At 45.0% G+C, this 19,491-nt stretch overlaps 1 protein-coding gene across 4 annotated transcripts in view; it reads right to left on the reverse strand.

Moving 5' to 3' along the window:
* Positions 1-19,491, reverse strand: part of LOC137332605 (ran-binding protein 17-like) — a 686,121-nt gene that overhangs the window by 278,209 nt on the left and 388,421 nt on the right. For all 4 annotated transcript variants that reach the window (XM_067996561.1, XM_067996562.1, XM_067996559.1 and 1 more), the window contains 2 exons: positions 5,850-5,913; positions 5,024-5,138 (listed from right to left, as the gene is read on the reverse strand). In XM_067996561.1, coding sequence (XP_067852662.1) covers positions 5,024-5,138; positions 5,850-5,913 — 179 coding nt within the window. The remainder of the gene's footprint in view (positions 1-5,023; positions 5,139-5,849; positions 5,914-19,491) is intronic.

The raw sequence follows: 19,491 nt of genomic DNA on the forward strand, positions 1-19,491 counted from the left end.
ACTATCCATGACTGGATTCCTTTTGTTCCACACCCTCTGCTATCCATGACTGGAACCTTCCATTCTACATGTCAAGCTATCTGTGACAGGTTCCCTTTAATTCCACACCCTATGTTACTTGTGACCAGATCCCTTTCTCTCTCCAACCTCTACTATCCATGACTGGATTCCTTTTGTTCCACACCCTCTGCTATCCATGACTGGAACCTTCCATTCTACACGTCAAGCTATCTGTGACCGGATCCCTTTCATCCCACATCCTATGCTATTGATGACTGGATTCCTTTCATTCCACACCCAATGCTATCCATGACTGGATCCCTTTGGTTCCACACCCTATGTTATCCACGATTAAAGCACTTTTGTTACACACTCTTTGCTTTCCATGACTGGATCCCTTTCTCTCTTAATCCCATGGCATCTATGACTGGATCCATTTCTCCCTGTGCCCTATGCATTCCATGACTAGATCACTTTAATTCCATACCCTATGCTATCCATGACTGAATCCCTTTTGTTCCACACCCTGTGTTATCCATGACTGGATCTCTTTTGTTCCACACCCTATGCTATCAGTTGCTGGATCCCTTGCATTCAACACCCTATGCAATTCATGACTAGATCCCTTTCATTCCACACACTATGCTATCATGTGACTGGATCCCTTCTCCCCACACCTCATGCTATCAATGACTGGATCCATTTCACTCCACACCTATCCTATCTATGACTGGATTCCTTTCACTCCACACCCTGTGTTATCCATAATAGGATCCCTTTCACTCCACACTTATGCTATCTATGACAGGATCCCTTTCACTCCACACTTATCCTATCTATGACAGGATCCCTTTCACTCCACACCCCATGTTATCCATGACAGGATCCCTTTCACTCCACACCCTATGTTATCCATAACAGGATCCCTTTCACTCCACATCTATCCTATGACTGGATCCCTTTCACTCCACACCCTATGTTATCCATAACAGGATCCCTTTCACTCCACATCTATCCTATGACTGGATCCCTTTCACTCCACACCCTATGTTATCCATCACAGGATCCCTTTCACTCCACACCTATCCTACGACTGGATCCCTTTCACTCCACACCTATCCTACAACTGGATCCCTTTCACTCCACACCTATCCTACAATTGGATCCCTTTCACTCCACACCCTATGTTGTCCATAACAGGATCCCTTTCACGCTACACCCTATGTTATCCATGACAGGATCCCTTTCACTCCACATCTACAATATGACTGGATCCCATTCACTCCACACCCTATGTTATACATAATAGGATTCCTTTCACTCCACACCTATCCTATCTGACTGGATCCCTTTCACTCCACACCCTATGTTATCCATAATAGGATCCCTTTCACTCCACATCAACCCTATCTATGACTGGATCCCTTTCACTCCACACCCTATGTTATCCATGACAGGATCCCTTTCACTCCACATCTACCCTATGACTGGATCCCTTTCACTCCACACCCCTTGTTTTCCATGACAGGACCCCTTTCACTCCAAACTCCATGTTATCCATAACAGGATCCCTTTCACTCCACACCCCATGTTATCCATAACAGGATCCCTTTCACTCCACATCTACCCTATGACTGGATCCCTTTCACTCCACACCCTATGTTATCCATAACAGGATCCCTTTCACTCCACACCTATCCCATCTATGACTGGATCCCTTTCACTCCACACCCTGTTATCCATGACAGGATCCCTTTCGCTCCACATCTACCCTATGACTGGATCCCTTTCACTCCACACCCCTTGTTTTCCATGACAGGATCCCTTTCACTCCAAACTCCATGTTATCCATAACAGGATCCCTTTCACTCCACACCCTATGTTATCCATAACAGGATCCCTTTCACTCCACATCTACCCTATGACTGGGTCCCTTTCACTCCACACCCCATGTTGTCCATGACAGGATCCTTTCACTCCACACCCCATGTTATCCATGACAAGGTCCCTTTCACCCCACACCTTATGTTATCCGCGAATGGATCTCTTTCACTCCACACCATATGCTATCCACGACTGTGTCCCTTTCGTTCCACACCCTATGCTATCAATGACTCAATCCCTTTCACTCTACACCCCATGCTATCCATGACTAGATCCCTTTAATTCCAAACCCTATGCTATCCATGACTGGATACTTCCGTTCCACGTGCCAAGATATCTGTGACCGGATCCCTTTCATTCCACATCTTATGCTATCCACGACTGGATCCCTTTCTTTCCATGCCCTATTCTATCCATGATGGGATACTTTCTCCTCCACACCCTATGGTATCCACAATCGGGTCCCTTTCATTCCACACCCTATGCTATCTGTGACAGGATCTCTTTTGAACCACAGCTTATGCTATCCATGACTGGAACCCTTTTGTGCCACACCCTGTGATATCCATGACTGGATCCGTTTCATTCCACATCCTATGCTATTGATGGCAGGATGTGTTTCACCCCACATCCTATGCTCTCAATGACTGGATCCCTTTTGTTCCACACACTATGCTATCAATGACTGGATCCCTTTCATTCCACACCCTTTGTTTTACTGACTGGATCCCTTTCATTCCTCACTTCATGCTATCAATGACAGGATCCCTTTCACTCCACACTCTATGCTATCAATGACATGATCCCTTTCATTCTACAACCAATGCTATCAATGACAGGATCCCTTTCACTCCACACCCTATGCTATCAATGACTGGATCCCTTTCATTACACACGTAGGAACATAGGAACAGTAGGAGGCCATTCAGCCCCTCGAGCCTGATCCACCATTCAATGAGATCATGGCTGATCTGTATTCTAACTCATCCACCCGCCTTGGCTCCATATCCCTTAATATCCTTGGCTAGCAAATATCTATTAATCTCAGATTTAAAATTATTAATTGAGCGCGCATCTACTGCATTTTGTGGGAGAAAGTTCCACATTTCTACCACCCTTTGCGTGAAGAAGTGTTTCCTAACTTCTCTCCTGAATGGCCTGGCTCTGATTTTAAGGTTTTGTTCCCTTGTCCTAGACTCCCCCACCAGCGGAAAAAGTTTCTCTCTATCTACCCGATCAATTCCTTTCAAAATTCTAAAAACCTGAATTAAGTCACCTTTTAACCTTCTAAATTCCTGGGAATACAAGCCTTGTTTATATAATCTCTCCTCATAATTTAACCCTTGGAGCCCTGGTAACATTCTGGTGAATCTGCGCTGCACTCCTTCCAAGGCCAATATATCCTTTCTAAGGTGCGGTGCCCGAGACTGTACACAGTACTCCAGATGTGGTCTAACCAGGGCTTTGTACAGCTGTAGCAAAACTTACATAAGAACATAAGAACATAAGAAATTGGAGCAGGAGTAGGCCAATCGGCCCCTCGAGCCTGCTCCGCCATTCAATAAGATCATGGCTGATCTGATCCCAACCACAAATCTAAAGAACACAAGAAGTCGGAGCAGGACCCGGCCACATAGCCCCTGGGCCCTCTCCGCCACCCACAGGGCATTGACCGATCCGAACTCAGCTTCATGTCCAATTTCCTGCCCGCTCCCCATAACCCCTAATTCCCTCCCCTTTATATTCTATCTCTCTAGTTATAAAGGCTAACATTCCATTAGCCTTTTTGATTATTTTTTGTACCTAACCACTACTTGACACCCTATACTATGGGACTGGATCCCTTTAATTCCACACTCTACGTTATCCATAACTGGATCATTTTCATTCCACACCCTATACTATCTGTGACTGGATCCCTTTATCTCCACACCCTATGCTATCCATGACTAGATCCCTTTAATTCCACGCTCTATGTTATCCATCACTGGATCCCTTTCATTCCACATCCTGTGCTATCTGTGACCGGATCCCTTTTCCTCCACATCCTATGGTATCCATGACTAGATCCCTTTCATTCCACTCCTAAGCTAGCCATGACTTGATCCCTTTCTCTCTGCACCTCTGTGATTCAATTCAGGGACATTTTCTCTCTCCACCTGAAGAATCCACTATGAAGATCCCTCCACCTCCACATGTTCATTTTCATTTTCTACCGCTGGCTAGAGTTTATGACTACAATCTGAATGTGTAGCCTTATGTTGTATGCAGTCCCCATATTGCTAACTGCACGGATATGAGTAAGGGGAGCAATGGACTAATATGAACAAAGTTTCATAGAGCTTTCTCCAGTAGCTTAGGTTGTAAATGCACAGCCTGATGTGGTACTGGACTACACACATCAGAAGGTCACGGGCTCCACTGCTGTCTACGTTGAGCAGTCTGAACTCAGCCAGAGCAGTGGTTGGGGCACTACAATTGGTATTAGTGCCACTGGGCTGGCTGGAGGAAGTATCAGCCAGTATTCCTGCCATAACAGTACACACGTGATTGTCAGGTGGGGCCAATTTTTGGGCTCGGCGGCGATGCCCTCTCCAGTTGAATAGCTTACTGACATTCACTGTCTACGGACACACGTGAAGAATGACCACATGGACAAGGTACCGTTGGGCCGCTGGAAGGTGATGGGAGGTGAGAGTCAGTGGCTTCAGGAGGGAAGGGGGAATATTGGAGGGCAAAACAATACTGTAAAGCACTTGTGAAAAAAATCTGATCAAGTTTTTTCCCTGAGATCCATGAAATATTACATGATGTTCCCATGCACGCTGCGAATGATTGACAAGCGATCGTATAAGCAGCTCAGAATTTAGCACAATCCTGTTTATTTAATTACAAAATCTGCACTTCAATATGTTCTAAACAAAAAGGAATTGGAACATTAGTTTTTAGGACGATATTATTTTCATCAATATACTTGTAAATTTAATATTTTTAAAAGTCGAAGGGGGCGGGTTAATAAAAAGAAAAAAGAATCCCAGGAAAAGTCTTTAACAATAACCCTTTTCATGTATAAGCCTGAGGCAAGCTGTGATAAATAGTTAGCTTTTCAAAATGTGACAGCTGAACTTTTCCGGCTTACCCAAGTCTACGAGAAGCAGGCGAGTCAGCGCAGTATAGAAGGTCGTGCGACATCTCAGGACAGCCTGACCAAGGCGGAAATGTTCATCGATGCCCAAGAAAGGGAAATGTTCACACTGACCGTCCAAAACAGAAGCACAGAAACAAGCAATGAATCATTATTTACACCCACTTCAATACCGAGGGGAAGGCTTCAATTTTCACACCTTATCTCCTGAAGGTGTTGGCTCCAGCAGCTCTCTAGTACCTCATGCAAGTGGCTATTCTGCATGTGTATGCCCAGACAGTGAACGTCGGGCAGGTTATTCAACTTTGGATGGCATTACAGTGAAGCCTGGTCCAGTTCTCACCTGACATTCACACGTGAGCACCTTCTAGCGGAGGTCACTAGGAACCTGGAACCCAGGTTGATTTTGTTCCCTCTCTAAACCCAGGGACACTGAAGCCAATTGTCGCATCCCAATCCTCAAACTGGCTAAGGCCATGTAACTCTGTACAAACCACAGCTGAACCATGACCATCTGGTCTATACTGCAGTGCCTTTATCCACTAGGCTCTTCGAGGAGCTGGGTTAAACCGTTAGCTTTCAAAATGTGACAGCTGAACTCAAGTTTCATAAAAACGAGGGGAGCAAATAATTTGCCTGGTTTTAATTTCACACCTTTGTCATTCATGATAAATGTGACTGAAACATTTGTGATAGCTCAACTTTCATGACAAAATGGCAGGTGTGAAATCCACTTAAATAAGGCCCATGCGAATATACTGTAACTGGCTGGAAAAGTGTTTTAAATACAACTGTTCTCAGCCGAATACAAGGTACTCACAGTGTGGTTCTGCAGCATGAATCGTACTGCATCGATCTTCACCAGCTTCTTCAAAATGGCATAGGTGATGGCAATGTCAAGGTGATAAACGATGAAGAGCAAGGCTAAAATCCTGTGACTTGACAGATTTAAATCTCCTGCAAACCATGTGTACGAGCACAAACATGACAGCAAGAAGCTACCACCAATGCCTGTCAATTTTCTATTTTGTACCTATACCTACAGAAGGTCTTCAAAGAAATCTTTACACGTGTTTCTGAATTTATGCTTTGCATGTGCTGTGTTACCTTTGTGGACGTTTTTACCAGGTACAAGTGGCGATAAGATTGTGGACACAGAGCCTTGCTACACAGCACAGGAATGTATTTATAATATGGCACCACGGGAATGACACAGCCTGTGTGCAAAGCTGATTACTGGAAATGTTGAATCCTGCTAAACGTCACAAATCTGCCGTCAAATGCACACACTTGGGATCAAACCTTCTTTATCACACCAGTCAATGGGAACGAGGCAGTATAACTTTATACCTGGATTAGCTGTTCGTCCATTGAGAATCCAGGGATTAAAAAAAGAGCATCCGCAGGTTGGAAAGATTAACCAGTACAATTAATTTATGATGTTACACAGTTGGTTATTTATTTATTCCAAGGATATGGAAGTCACTGGTAAGGCCATCATTTATTGCCCATCCCTAGTTACCCTAAGAAGATGGTGTGGGCCTTCTCCTTGAACTGCTGCAGTCCATGTGGTGATGGTGCTTCTATGATGGTGTTAGGTAGGGGATTCCAGGATATTGATCCAGTGATAATGAAGGAACAGCGATGTATGTCCAAGTCAGGATGGTGTGTGATTTGGAGAGGAACTTGGAGGCAATTGTGTTCCCACAGCATTGCTACTCGTCCTTCTTGGTGGTAGAGGTGACAGGTTTGGGAGGTGTTGTTGAAGTAAGCTTGGCGAATTGCTGCATTGCATCCTGTACATCATACACGCTGTAGCCACAGTGCACCGGCAATGGAAAGATGGATATGAAGGCTGACGGCATAGGTGCCTATCAGCGAACTGCTGTGTTGTGGATGATGTCAAGCTTCTTAAATGTTGATGCTCCCTCCCTGGCACCTACCACAAAACTCTGATTAAGGAATTCCTTTTGGAGAATCATAGACACTCTCCACGGCTCTGTGACACAGTGCATCCATACCTCTCTGAAATACGTTAACAGGGTGCACCATGAGTCAGTGATTGGAGCAACGCGGTTCTCTATGGAGCCAGTGAGCCTGCTGGTTTTCGTGGTGTCAGTCTTGTGCACTTCTGCTGCTTTTCTCGGTGTTGCTGTGCAATGTCGGGGATTCCCATTTATAATGAGAGGAATGAGTGCGCCAGTGACCAACGTGCTGGGCTACCTGTATCTCAACTAATGTTAATCTGCCTCCTTGGCCTCAAAAGGAACATTAAAAATTATAACTTAACCTTTAACATTAAACAAAAATCTCATTCAGTTCGCCACTCTTTCTTTACCAAGCCCTTGCAATTCACAAAATCCACTGACCCGCTCTAAACCCTCTGTTTAAGCCACTATTAAACTGAGAGGCAGGTGCCACAATGCATCTTGACACGGCCCCTCATTCTCCCTCAATCGTTGGAAATGGTTTGTTTCTATTTCATACAATCCCGGGCTGGCCTGACCGAAGAGTCAAATGCAGCAAGCATCACTAGAGGGGAGTGAAGCATTGTTCTACCGTAGAATCATACCGCACAGAAGGAGGCCATTCGGCCCATTGTGCCTGTGCCAGCTCTTTGAAAGATCTATTGAATTAGTCCCCGACCCCTGCTCTTTCCCCGTAGCCCTGCAAATTCCCTACCAATCCCTAAAACATTGCACTGAAACACTGGCGAGACCATTGAACCATTTAAACTAACAGTAATCACCTAATTATTATTGCCTTGAAAAGGTACAGAGGTGGCAATGAAGATAATTCAGGAATTTATTCAAGCAATGACGAAAGGTTAAAGAAGCTGGGTTTGTTTTGTAATTGAAGTTTTTAAGATTGTGATAAAATTCCAGGTAGAATAATGGAGGCAAAAAGTCAAATCATTCAAGAGGCAGTTAAGATGCTTGGGTCAGGGGTATGTAAGTTTCTGTGGAAGGATGAACTAGTTGGGGCAAATAGCAACCCTTATCTATATGCTTCTTTGTGAACAGATTCAGGCAAAGTCTTCAGTGTGGTGAAGGATTCAAATATCAAGGGGCAAGTTAAAAACTGGGGTGTTGAATAAAAGGGAAGTTGGATGGAACTTTGTCACTCAAAGGGTAATGGAGTTGGAGAATATGTTGCCAAGAAAGGAACTGAACAGATCACTGGAATGCTCACCAGCAGCATTATTTATGGCATTATTTATATAATGCTGGTTCTCCAACCCAATCTCCTTTTGAACATGGCTCCATGCTGGGATTGGTGAATGTAGAGGCAGTTTTACTCTGTATCTAACCCGTGCTGTGGCCGCTCTGGGAGTGTTTGATGGGTCAGTGTAGAGGGAGCTTTACTCTGTATCTAATCTGTGCTGTACCCACCCAGGAAGTGTTTGATGGGATAGTGTAGAGGGAGTTTTACTTTAGAATTCCCAGTATTTTAAAATAAATAAAATCACAATTACTGCTAGATTATAGAAGAGCTTAGCTTCTTGGAGTCCTCATCCCAAATTATGATCCTAGTGATATTGGGTGTGATCAGACCTAAAAACATTTTTTTGGAAAAAATAAATAAATATGAAGGACCAGTTAGCATACTGTCCTTTTATTTCTAGAATCTAGCACCAGTGAAAGGATGAAAGTCTCCTCTCTCTTCTAGTTGTATGTCCTATTTCAACTAACTTTGGGCAGCCTCAATCCAACAGTCAGTGGACATGGACTCTCGGCACAAAACTGCCTTTAATTTACCACTAAATTGGCACTAAAACAACTGGACAAATTCACTGATGCCCACTCTAAAGTGGAATGCTGGTTCTCCAACCCAATCTCCTTTTGAACATGGCTCCATGCTGGGATTGGTGAGTGTAGAGGCAGTTTTACTCTGTATCTAACCCGTGCTGTGGCCGCTCTGGGAGTGTTTGATGGGTCAGTGTAGAGGGAGCTTTACTCTGTATCTAATCTGTGCTGTACCCACCCAGGAAGTGTTTGATGGGATAGTGTAGAGGGAGTTTTACTCTGTACCTAACCCGTGCTGTAACCACCCTAGGAATGTTTGATGGGGCAGTGTGGAGGGAGCTTTACTCTGTATCTAACCCTTAATGTACCTGCCCTGGAAGTGTTTGATGGGGCAAAGTAGAGGGAGTTTTACTCTGCATCTAATCCGTGCTGTACCTGCACTGGAAGTGTTTGATGGGGCAGTACAGATGGAGATTTACTCTGCATCTAACACATGCGGTACTTGCCCTGGGAGTGTTTGATGGGGCAATGTAGAGGGAGCTTTACTTTATATCCAACATGTGCTGCACCAGCCCTGGGTCCCAACTGTCCTGTACCTGACCGGAGAATGAGAAAGGGTGGCTGATACGGAAACTGTCCCATTCACCAGGACTAACCGTCTTCACTCAATCAATATAAAATTAACATTAGCAATCTTTGAGGAGAATAAATTTCCCACCTTTTCCTATTTTTCTTCCTCTCCCCCACCAAAAATCTCCTACAACCACAGAACATTGTGCAACCCACACTATACAATACAGATGTTCGAGAAAGCTAGAAAGCACATATAACCAGTGCGCCACTCTGAAAACAGTGATGAAAATTACTTTGGCAATATTATTTCAAAATCGCTCACAATATTTCCCAGAGAAAAATAACACACACATCATAAACAGTCAAAATAACCACCAAAATTGGGATGTGTATTGTATTTGGGGGAAAAATGACCACGTAGCGAAGACAAGTGTAATTCATCATTTTTCTGATTTAATACCTAGGAAATATATTAAAATAATAAAAAGAATCCTGAAAACCTCAGAATTTGCAGTGATAAATAGCACCCTGTGCCTTTATTGCATTATCCGTACAAACAGAAATATTGCACGGTGGATTTTGGCAGACAAGTGCGATTATTTTCCAATAAAAAGTTGCATATTAAATTCCAGCATAAAAGTGGGTGGGTATTACTTTCTAGTGCTTTCACTATCTGCCTCGGGGGGGCAAAAGGTTTAAAACTTAACTTTAATAACAATACAGTATTAGAAACAAAAAACTTGTTTCAAGTCATTTACTTTTTGTTGATATATATATAAAAAAAATATATATATAAAAAATTGCTCTTCCTTTCTTATCGAACCAAATGACTTGGCTGATACACTATTACATGCAACCACCAGGGGCATGAGCCAAGCTTGATTACACGTTTAGAAACATTAGAAGTGCACTCCTCCACAATGTAAGAGTTGTCAATTTGGATGAGTGGCAACAGAACAGATCAGCCCAGTGACTCAGATCTTAAGAAGGAAACAGCCAAGCACTTTCTTTAACGCTGAGCAATCGACAAACTTGGTTCCGAAGACCCGATTCTTTACTCGTTTTGTTTCGAATGCGCCAGAGATTTTCGGCAAATGGTTAGAATAGGAAAGCTTAATACCCCTGCTCAGATTGGAACGCTGAATCTCCACGGGCCGAGGGGATCAGAGAATTTGTCATATTTCAGATCGCAGGCTTAAAAAGAAAAAACATGCACACTAGACATTGGAAATTAAAAACCAGAAAATGTCGGAAATACGCAGATCGGTCAGCTTCGGAGGGAGAAAGAAGGCTTCTCCAGAATCTCCACCATAAGAACATAAGAAATAGGAGCAGGGGTAGGCCAATCGGCCCCTCGAGCCTGCTCCGCCATTCAATAAGATCATGGCTGATCTGATCCCAACCACAAATCTAAAGAACACAAGAAGTAGGAGCAGGACCCGGCCACTCAGCCCCTGGGCCCTCTCTGCCACCCACAGGGCATTGACCGATCCGAACTCAGCTTCATGTCCAATTTCCTGCCCGCTCCCCGTAACCCCTAATTCCCTTTACTTCTAGGAAACTGTCTATTTCTGTTTTAAATTTATCTAGTGATGTAGCTTCCACAGCTTCCTGGGGCAGCAAATTCCACAGACCTACCACCCTCTGAGTGAAGAAGTTTCTCCTCATCTCAGTTTTGAAAGAGCAGCCCCTTATTCTAAGATTATGCCCCCTAGTTCCAGTTTCACCCATCTTTGGGAACATCCTTACTGCATCCACCCGATCAAGCCCCTTCACAATCTTATATGTTTCAATAAGATCGCCTCTCATTCTTCTGAACTCCAATGAGTAGAGTCCCAATCTACTCAACCTCTCCTCATATGTCCACCCCCTCATCCCCGGGATTAACCGAGTGAACCTTCTTTGTACTGCCTCGAGAGCAAGTATGTATTTTCTTAAGTGTGGACACCAAAACTGTATGCAGTATTCCAGGTGCGGTCTCACCAATACCTTATATAACTGCAGCAATACCTCCCTGTTTTTATATTCTATCCCCCTAGCAATAAAAGCCAACATTCCGTTGGCTTTCTTGATCACCTGCTGCACCTGCATACCAACTTTTTGATTTTCTTGCACGAGGACCCCTAGATCCCTTTGTACTGCAGTACTTTCCAGTCTCTCGCCATTAAGAAAATAACTTGCTCTCTGATTTTTCCTGCCAAAGTGCATAACCTCACATTTTCCAATATTATATTGCATCTGCCAAATCTCCGCCCACTCACCCAGCCTGTCTATATCCCCTTGCAGGTTTTTTATGTCCTCCTCACTCTCTACTTTCCCTCCCATCTTTGTATCATCTGCAAATTTTGATATGTTGCACTCGGTCCCCTCCTCCAAATCGTCAATATAGATTGTAAAGAGTTGGGGACCCAGCACCGACCCCTGTGGAACACCACTGGTTACTGGTTGCCAGTCCGAGAATGAACCATCTATCCCAACTCTCTGCCTCCTGTTCGATAACCAATCCTCCACCCATGCCAGAATATTACCCCCAATCCCGTGATTTTTTATCTTAAGTAATAATCTTTTATGTGGCACCTTGTCGAATGCCTTCTGGAAGTCTAAATACACTACGTCCACTGGTTCCCCTTTATCCACCCTGTACGTTATATCCTCAAAGAACTCAAGCAAATTTGTCAGACATGACTTCCCCTTCATAAAGCCATGCTGACTTTGTCCTATTAAGTTATGCTTATCTAGATGTTCCATTACTGTCTCCTTAATAATAGACTCCAAAATTTTACCCACCACAGATGTTAGGCTAACTGGCCTATAATTTCCAGCCTTCTGCCTACTACCCTTTTTAAATAACGGTGTTACATTAGCAGTTTTCCAATCTGCCGGGACCTCTCCTGAGTCCAGGGAATTTTGGAAAACTATCACCAAAGCATCCACAATCCCTACTGCCACTTCCCTCAAGACCCTAGGATGTAAGCCATCAGGTCCAGGGGATTTATCCGCTTTGAGTCCCATTATTTTACTGAGTACCATCTCCTGAGTGATTTTAATCGTATTTAGCTCCTCCCCCCGTAGAGCCCCGTGTTTGTCCAGTGTTGGGATATTCTTAGTGTCCTCGACCATAAAGACTGAAACAAAATATTTGTTCAGCATTTTTGCCATCTCCATGTTTCCCACCATTAATTTCCCAGTCTCATCCTCTAAAGGACCTACGTTTGCCTTAGCCACCCTTTTCCTTTTTATATAACTGTAGAAACTCTTGCTATCTGTTTTTATATTTTTTGCTAATTTCTTTTCATAATCTAACTTCCCTTTCTTAATCAATCCTTTAGTTACTTTTTGCTGTCTTTTGAAGACTTCCCAATCTTCTATCCTCCCACTAAGTTTGGCTACCTTATATGTCCTTGTTTTTAGTCGGATACTATCCTTGATTTCTTTACTTAGCCACAGATGGCTGCCATTTCTTTCACACCCTTTTTTCCTCAGTGGAATATATTTATTTTGAAAGTTGTAAAATAACTCCCTAAATGAACACCACTGCTCATGTACCGTCTTACCCTTTAATCTATTTTCCCAGTCCACTTTAATCAATTCCGCTCTCATACCATCATAGTCTCCTTTATTCAAGCTCAGTACGCTTGTTTGAGAATCAACCTTCTCACCCTCTAATTGGATATGGAATTCAACCATGTTGTGGTCGCTCGTTCCAAGGGGATCCTTAACTAGGACATTATTAATTAATCCTGACTCATTACACAGGACCAGGTCCAAGGTTGCCTGCCCCCTTGTAGGATCAGTTACATACTGCTCAAGAAATCCATCCCTGATGCACTCAATGAACTCTTCCTCAAGGCTTCCCTGCCCAATTTGATTTGTCCAGTTAATATGATAGTTAAAATCCCCCATAATTATAGCTGTTCCCTTATTCCGTGCTCCGACTATTTCCTGATTAATATTTCTTCCAGCAGAGTTGCAACTATTAGGAGGCCTATATACTACGCCCACTTGTGTTTTTTTCCCCTTATTATTCCTTATCTCCACCCAAACTGTTTCATTATCTTGATGCTTTGTCCCAATATAATTTATCTGTATTACAGTGATTCCTTCCTTTATTAACATAGCCACCCCACCTCCCCTTCCTTCCTGCCTGTCCTTCCTGATTGTTAAATACCCTGGCATATTTAATTCCCAGTCGTTGTCACCCTGCAGCCATGTTTCTGTAATGGCCACAAGATCATACCCATACGTAGTTATTTGTGCCGTTAACTCGTCCATTTTGTTACGAATGCTACGTGCATTCAGATAAAGAACTTTCAAATCTGTTTTGTGACGCTTAGTTCCTGCTTTTTCCTTTTTTAACTCTTTACCTTTTACTCCATACCTTCTGTCCCTTCCTGTTACGCTTTCCTCTGTCTCCCTGCTCAGGTTCCCAACCCCCTGCCACTTTAGTTTAAACCCTCCCCAACAGCACTAGCAAACACTCCTCCTAGGACAACGGTCCCGGCCCTGCCCAGGTGCAGACCGTCCGGTTTGTACTGGTCCCACCTCCCCCAGAACCGTTTCCAATGTCCCAGGAATTTGAATCCCTCCCCCTTGCACCATTCCTCTAGCCACATATTCATTTGAAATATCCTCCTATTTCTACTCTGACTAGCACGTGGCACTGGCAGCAATCCTGAGATTACTACCTTTGAGGTCCTACTTTTTAATTTACCTCCTAACTCCCTATATTCTGCTTTTAGGACCTCATCCCCTTTTTTACCTATATCGTTGGTGCCTATGTGCACCACGACAGCTGGCTGTTCGCCCTCCCCCTCCAAAATGTTCTGTAGCCTCTCCGAGACGTCCTTGATCCTTGCACCAGGGAGGCAACACACCATCCTGGAGTCTCGGTTGCGGCCGCAGAAACGCCTGTCTATTCCCCTTACAATTGAGTCCCCTATCACTATAGCTCTGCCACTCTTTTTCCTCCCAGCCTGTGCAGCAGAGCCACCCGTGGTGCCAGGAAGTTGGCTGCTGCTGCCTTCCCCTGATAAGTCATCCCCCCCAACAGTATCCAAAGTGGCATATCTGTTTGAGAGGGGGATGGCCACAGGGGACCCCTGCACTACCTGCCTGCATCTCTTACTCTTCCTGGTGGTCACCCATTCACTTCCTGCCTGTATACCCTTTACCTGCGGTGTGACCAACTCGCTAAACGTGCTATCCACGAGTTTCTCTGCAACGCGGATGCTCCACAGTGAATCCACCCGCAGCTCCAGCTCCGAGATACGATCGGTCAGTAGCTGCAGGTGGACACACTTCCTGCACACATGGTCGGCAGGGACACTGGTAGTGTCCATGACTTCCCACATCTTGCAGGAGGGGCATATCACGGGTGCGAGGTCTGCTGCCATGACTTGCCTTAGCTTAGTTACCCCTTTTAAATTACGTTGAAATTAGAAAATGTTAACTATACTAGGGACCTAGGTTCACTAAAAAAAACCCACTACCTGCTATAAAACCTGCAGACCTTCCCTTTCTTATTACTTTACTTACAGTAAAACGGTAGAAATACTCACCTGAACCTACTCACCAATCAGCTGCCTCCCCTGTGCCGCATCACTTTCTGACTGGTGACGTCACCTCGAACTGCCGCTGGTCTCAGAGTCTCGCTCTCAGAGTAAGCTCTGGTCACTCTCTCCCCCCGCTCACCGACTGAACTCTCGCTCTCTCCGCGCTGTTTTTATCCCCGCTCTGGTCACTCTCTCCCCCCGCTCACCGACTGAACTCTCGCTCTCTCCGCGCTGTTTTTATCCCCGCTCTGGTCACTCTCTCCCCCCGCTCACCGACTGAACTCTCGCTCTCTCCGCGCTGTTTATATCCCCGCTCTGGTCACTCTCTCCCCCCGCTCACCGACTGAACTCTCGCTCTCTCCGCGCTGTTTATATCCCCGCTCTGGTCTCGCTCTTTGCCGCCGCTCACCGACTGAACTCTCGCTCTCTCCGCGCTGTTTATATCCCCGCTCTGGTCTCGCTCTTTCCCGCCGCTCACCGACTGAACTCTCGCTCTCTCTGCGCTGTTTTTATCCCCGCTCTGGTCTCGCTCTTTGCCGCCGCTCACCGACTGAACTCTCGCTCTCTCCGCGCTGTTTTTATCCCCGCTCTGGTCTCGCTCTTTGCCGCCGCTCACCGACTGAACTCTCGCTCTCTCCGCGCTGTTTTTATCCCCGCTCTGGTCTCGCTCTTTGCCGCCGCTCACTGACTGAACTCCCGCTCTCTCCGCGCTGTTTTTATCCCCGCTCTGGTCTCGCTCTTTCCCGCCGCTCACTGACTGAACTCCCGCTCTCTCCGCGCTGTTTTTATCCCCGCTCTGGTCTCGCTCTTTCCCGCCGCTCACCGGCTGAACTCCCGCTCTCTCCGCGCTGTTTTTCTCCCCACTCTGGTCTCGCTCTTTCCCGCCGCTCACCGACTGAACTCCCGCTCTCTCCGCGCTGTTTTTCTCCCCACTCTGGTCTCGCTCTTTCCCGCCGCTCACCGACTGAACTCTCGCTCTCTCCGCGCTGTTTTTATCCCTGCTCTGGTCTCGCTCTTTGCCGCCGCTCACCAACTATACTAGGGACCTAGTTCACTTCTGGTTTTGGTCACACCTGAAATGTTAATCTGCCTGTGCAGTTCCACTATTTTCTGCTGTTATATATTTCAAATTACCCAGATCAGTCTAAGTTCTCAAGAGTCACTGATCAGTATGCAGAAATTAGTACACCTAATAAACAATTAATTTATGAGGGGAATTGAAGAAATGGATCCACGCAAATTGTTCGCTACGGCTACTGATAAACAATTAGAGTCAGGAATCAAAGGATACGTGGAGAAGATGGGGTTGGTCTTTGAGCACAATGCCACCTTATTTGTCCTAATATCTATTTCCCATTTCTAACATTTCTTATTTTCTTACTGCACCGGGTACAGTTCTGCTACATTACAGAGCTTGAATAAGAATACAAATAATGTAACATCCCTCCAGTTCAAATGGAGCCATTTTATCTTGGTTGCAATGCTAGTAGCTCTGATTTATAAGGCACCAAAACCAGCTTGTTGCTCTAATGTTTTTGCAGGACCCAGACAAAGAACTTTCATGCTGTGGGTTAATAAAGATGTGGAGCAATCAGGTCAATCCAATATTATGGTATGAAATGAAGGTAGTTCTAATTGGGAGAGGTCACTGGTGTAACATGGATTTCCAGATTTTTAAAAATACTTATTATGCGTGTCTCATGTCCATTGCAAATAAGTAAATTGTATCATAAGTAAATGCATTTACTTAGAGAAGTCGGGTAGAGGTGGGAAGCAGCCATTGGGTAAGACGCTGAGCGCAGTTATTTCTCTGCAGTGTGAGAAAGAGCAAATAGAAGTTAGAGGACAAGATATCCCAGTCTTTCTTGAATATCTCTGAACAGCTTTGGAACAATTCAGACAACCTGTCCTGTTTTTGCAGTGGGGTGATTAGTGAGTGGCAATCCTATCTTTATGGAAGAAACAAGTTAAGTGAGACAAAAAACGCTTCTCGATAGCCTAGTGGGTATGGACACTGCCCAATGCAGTAAGACACCACGCAGAGTGGTACGTTCCCAAATTGCTGGGTCAAATTAAATGTTCAAGACTGAGATTGATAGTTTTTTTGTCAGGTAAGGGTATCAAGGGATATGGATCAAAGGTGGGTAAATGGAGTTGAGGTACAGGTCAGCGATGATTAATAGAATGCGGAACAGGCTTAAGAGGCTAAATGGCCTATTCCTGTTCCTTTGTTCTTACAATTCTCACAGAACATTGATGATCTGACAAAAGGTGGCAACTGCAGCACTAGAATTGGTCTCAGTGCCAACAGACCACAGAAGGAGAAAAACAAATCAATCAGGGCTTCTGTTCCCTTATGGCTAACCTGCTAGAAATGTGCATGTGTGGATATTGGATGAAGGCAGTATCTGGCTTGGCTGTGATGCCCTGCAAGGTAATTTAGCCTGAGGGCCCTCACTATCTCAGCTCATATGTGAAGAATGACTACTTGGGTGAGGTGCCCGATAGCTGTCCGTCTCCTTGGGACTCCACCCCTGCAAGAGTCAGCAGCTTCGGAGAGGGAAACCCCAAACAAAAGCCTTGCTTACACTTACAACTGTTTGCTGTCTTACATTGACTAGATTGTTGGCACTTAAGGGGTAATTCTCTGTCTTCACACCTCCAGCAGGGAGCTTCCCCCGTCGGCAGCACGTCAGAAATTTTCACACACATTGCACCTGAATTTCCTATCAGCTTTTCGGCCAGGAGGCTCCCCAATGGAAGCGCAAAGTCAGAGATTTAGTCCTTTAGTGTCTAATGTTTGAACTATTTACCTAAATAAGTCACTCTTACAAGCTAGTACTCGCAAGCATCAGAATAAGAGTCTTTAATCTACAGCCATGTTTACAAAACACAATGAAATTCTTTAACTACTGATTTCTAGCAGTTTGTACCAAACGGGATATGACTTCACCAGTCTGCATTTAGCCAACTGGTGCTCATGGATCAGATTGTCATAGCAAATGGCCTCTGCCCTCCCTTTTTGTCCTCGTTCCTCCCTCATTCCACCCCCCCCCACCTCCCCGCAAGTCTTCTTCCATCATCTCCTGAAGGCAAATACACCTGCTGGGGTACATTTCCAAGACTACCGGCACCTTGCACAAGTTGCCAGGTGAGGCCTCGACAGAACAGTCAACCATGTAGGCCATCAGAGCCGAGCCTGATCCTATCCTATCCTTACCCAAGGCCCACACAGACAGGGGCACTCAGACCTGTAGTATCTCAATTGCTGCCCAGTTGTGATCAGTTAACTTGGCATACATCAAGAATTGAATATGGGACCCGCATGATTGGATATCACACCACGCTACGCATTTCCCCACTAAGCCATGGGGAGGGCTTCAGTGTCCTTTAAAAGGATAAAAGAATTCAATGTATAAAAACTTCTAAAAACCAGAAAGTCTCAACGCATTTTATTTGCCCTCTGCAACAATTTTACCCTCCCCCCCACTACTGAACTTAAATTTGTATCAAGAAAACAATGCCTGTGTTCAACAGCATCTTAATCATTCTCGCAATGAAGTTCAACTTTCACATACAAATTGTAGTTTCTACCATCTCATGGAAGAAAAAGTTACCTTGGGACACCTTTTTCTTAAGAATATGCCGTGCACAGTCATCTTGATTAATGGATCCTCCCCCAACCTGTAGTATATTAAGGTCTAGTTCTGGGCTGTGTTCTTCGTTCCCTCGTTGGAGGAGGTCTCAACATTCTTCTTCTACTTCTCTTCCATGTCAGCGGCACATGAGGCAAACGATTCCTTCCACTGATTCACATCCAGCAGGTTGCGCTCTGGGTTGTTTCTGTAACGAAGATCCTTTTTACACGGACAGGTCGTTAGCCTGACTCATAATCCCTACCAAGAGAGCCAGCTCGATGCGTTGGGGACGTCGTCACTCCGCTCCCATCGTATGCAAGTACCCCGCTGGATGTCAACCCAATATTCAGAGACGAGAATTCTCATCTCTGCTCAACATTAGTGCAAGAATAATGAAATGTCCACAGTAACTCAACAGCTCCAAGCAGCAGCAGGTCAGACAAGAGGTTTAGGGCAGCATATCCCCTGCCTCAAGAGCCCGAATGCACTCCTTGTTCCTTTAATGTCAGGCTGCGCCTTGTTCTCTACTCCACCATTGCTGGTCACTCATTCATCCACAATGCACTTACCCTCGGGCATTCACTGCCGAGCTCCCTCCACTTTGCCACCTCCCATCATGCTTACAAAAACCTTCTCAAAGCCCTTCCCTTCGACTCTACCTTTGGTTCCCTGCCCTATTGCTCTCTAACAAGCTCGGGATTCTTAGTTTCTTTTCCTCTTTCATGCAAAGCGTTTTGAGAAGTTGTCCTGTATGAGGAGTGCTTTAGAGATGCAAATAGCTCCTGCTGTTGCCCCATAGTTCCTCAATCGATTGAACCTTCATATGCAAACGGAAATATGCCAAGGTAATGCAAAGCTGGGAGTGGCTAATCACACAGCTTTGAGGTCAAGCCTGTTTACATTCTCAGTGTGTAGGAAGGAACTCAACATAACCCCCCCTACCCCTGAGTCCA

This window comes from Heptranchias perlo, chromosome 14, assembly GCF_035084215.1.
Source record: "Heptranchias perlo isolate sHepPer1 chromosome 14, sHepPer1.hap1, whole genome shotgun sequence".
Lineage (NCBI taxonomy): Eukaryota > Metazoa > Chordata > Chondrichthyes > Hexanchiformes > Hexanchidae > Heptranchias > Heptranchias perlo.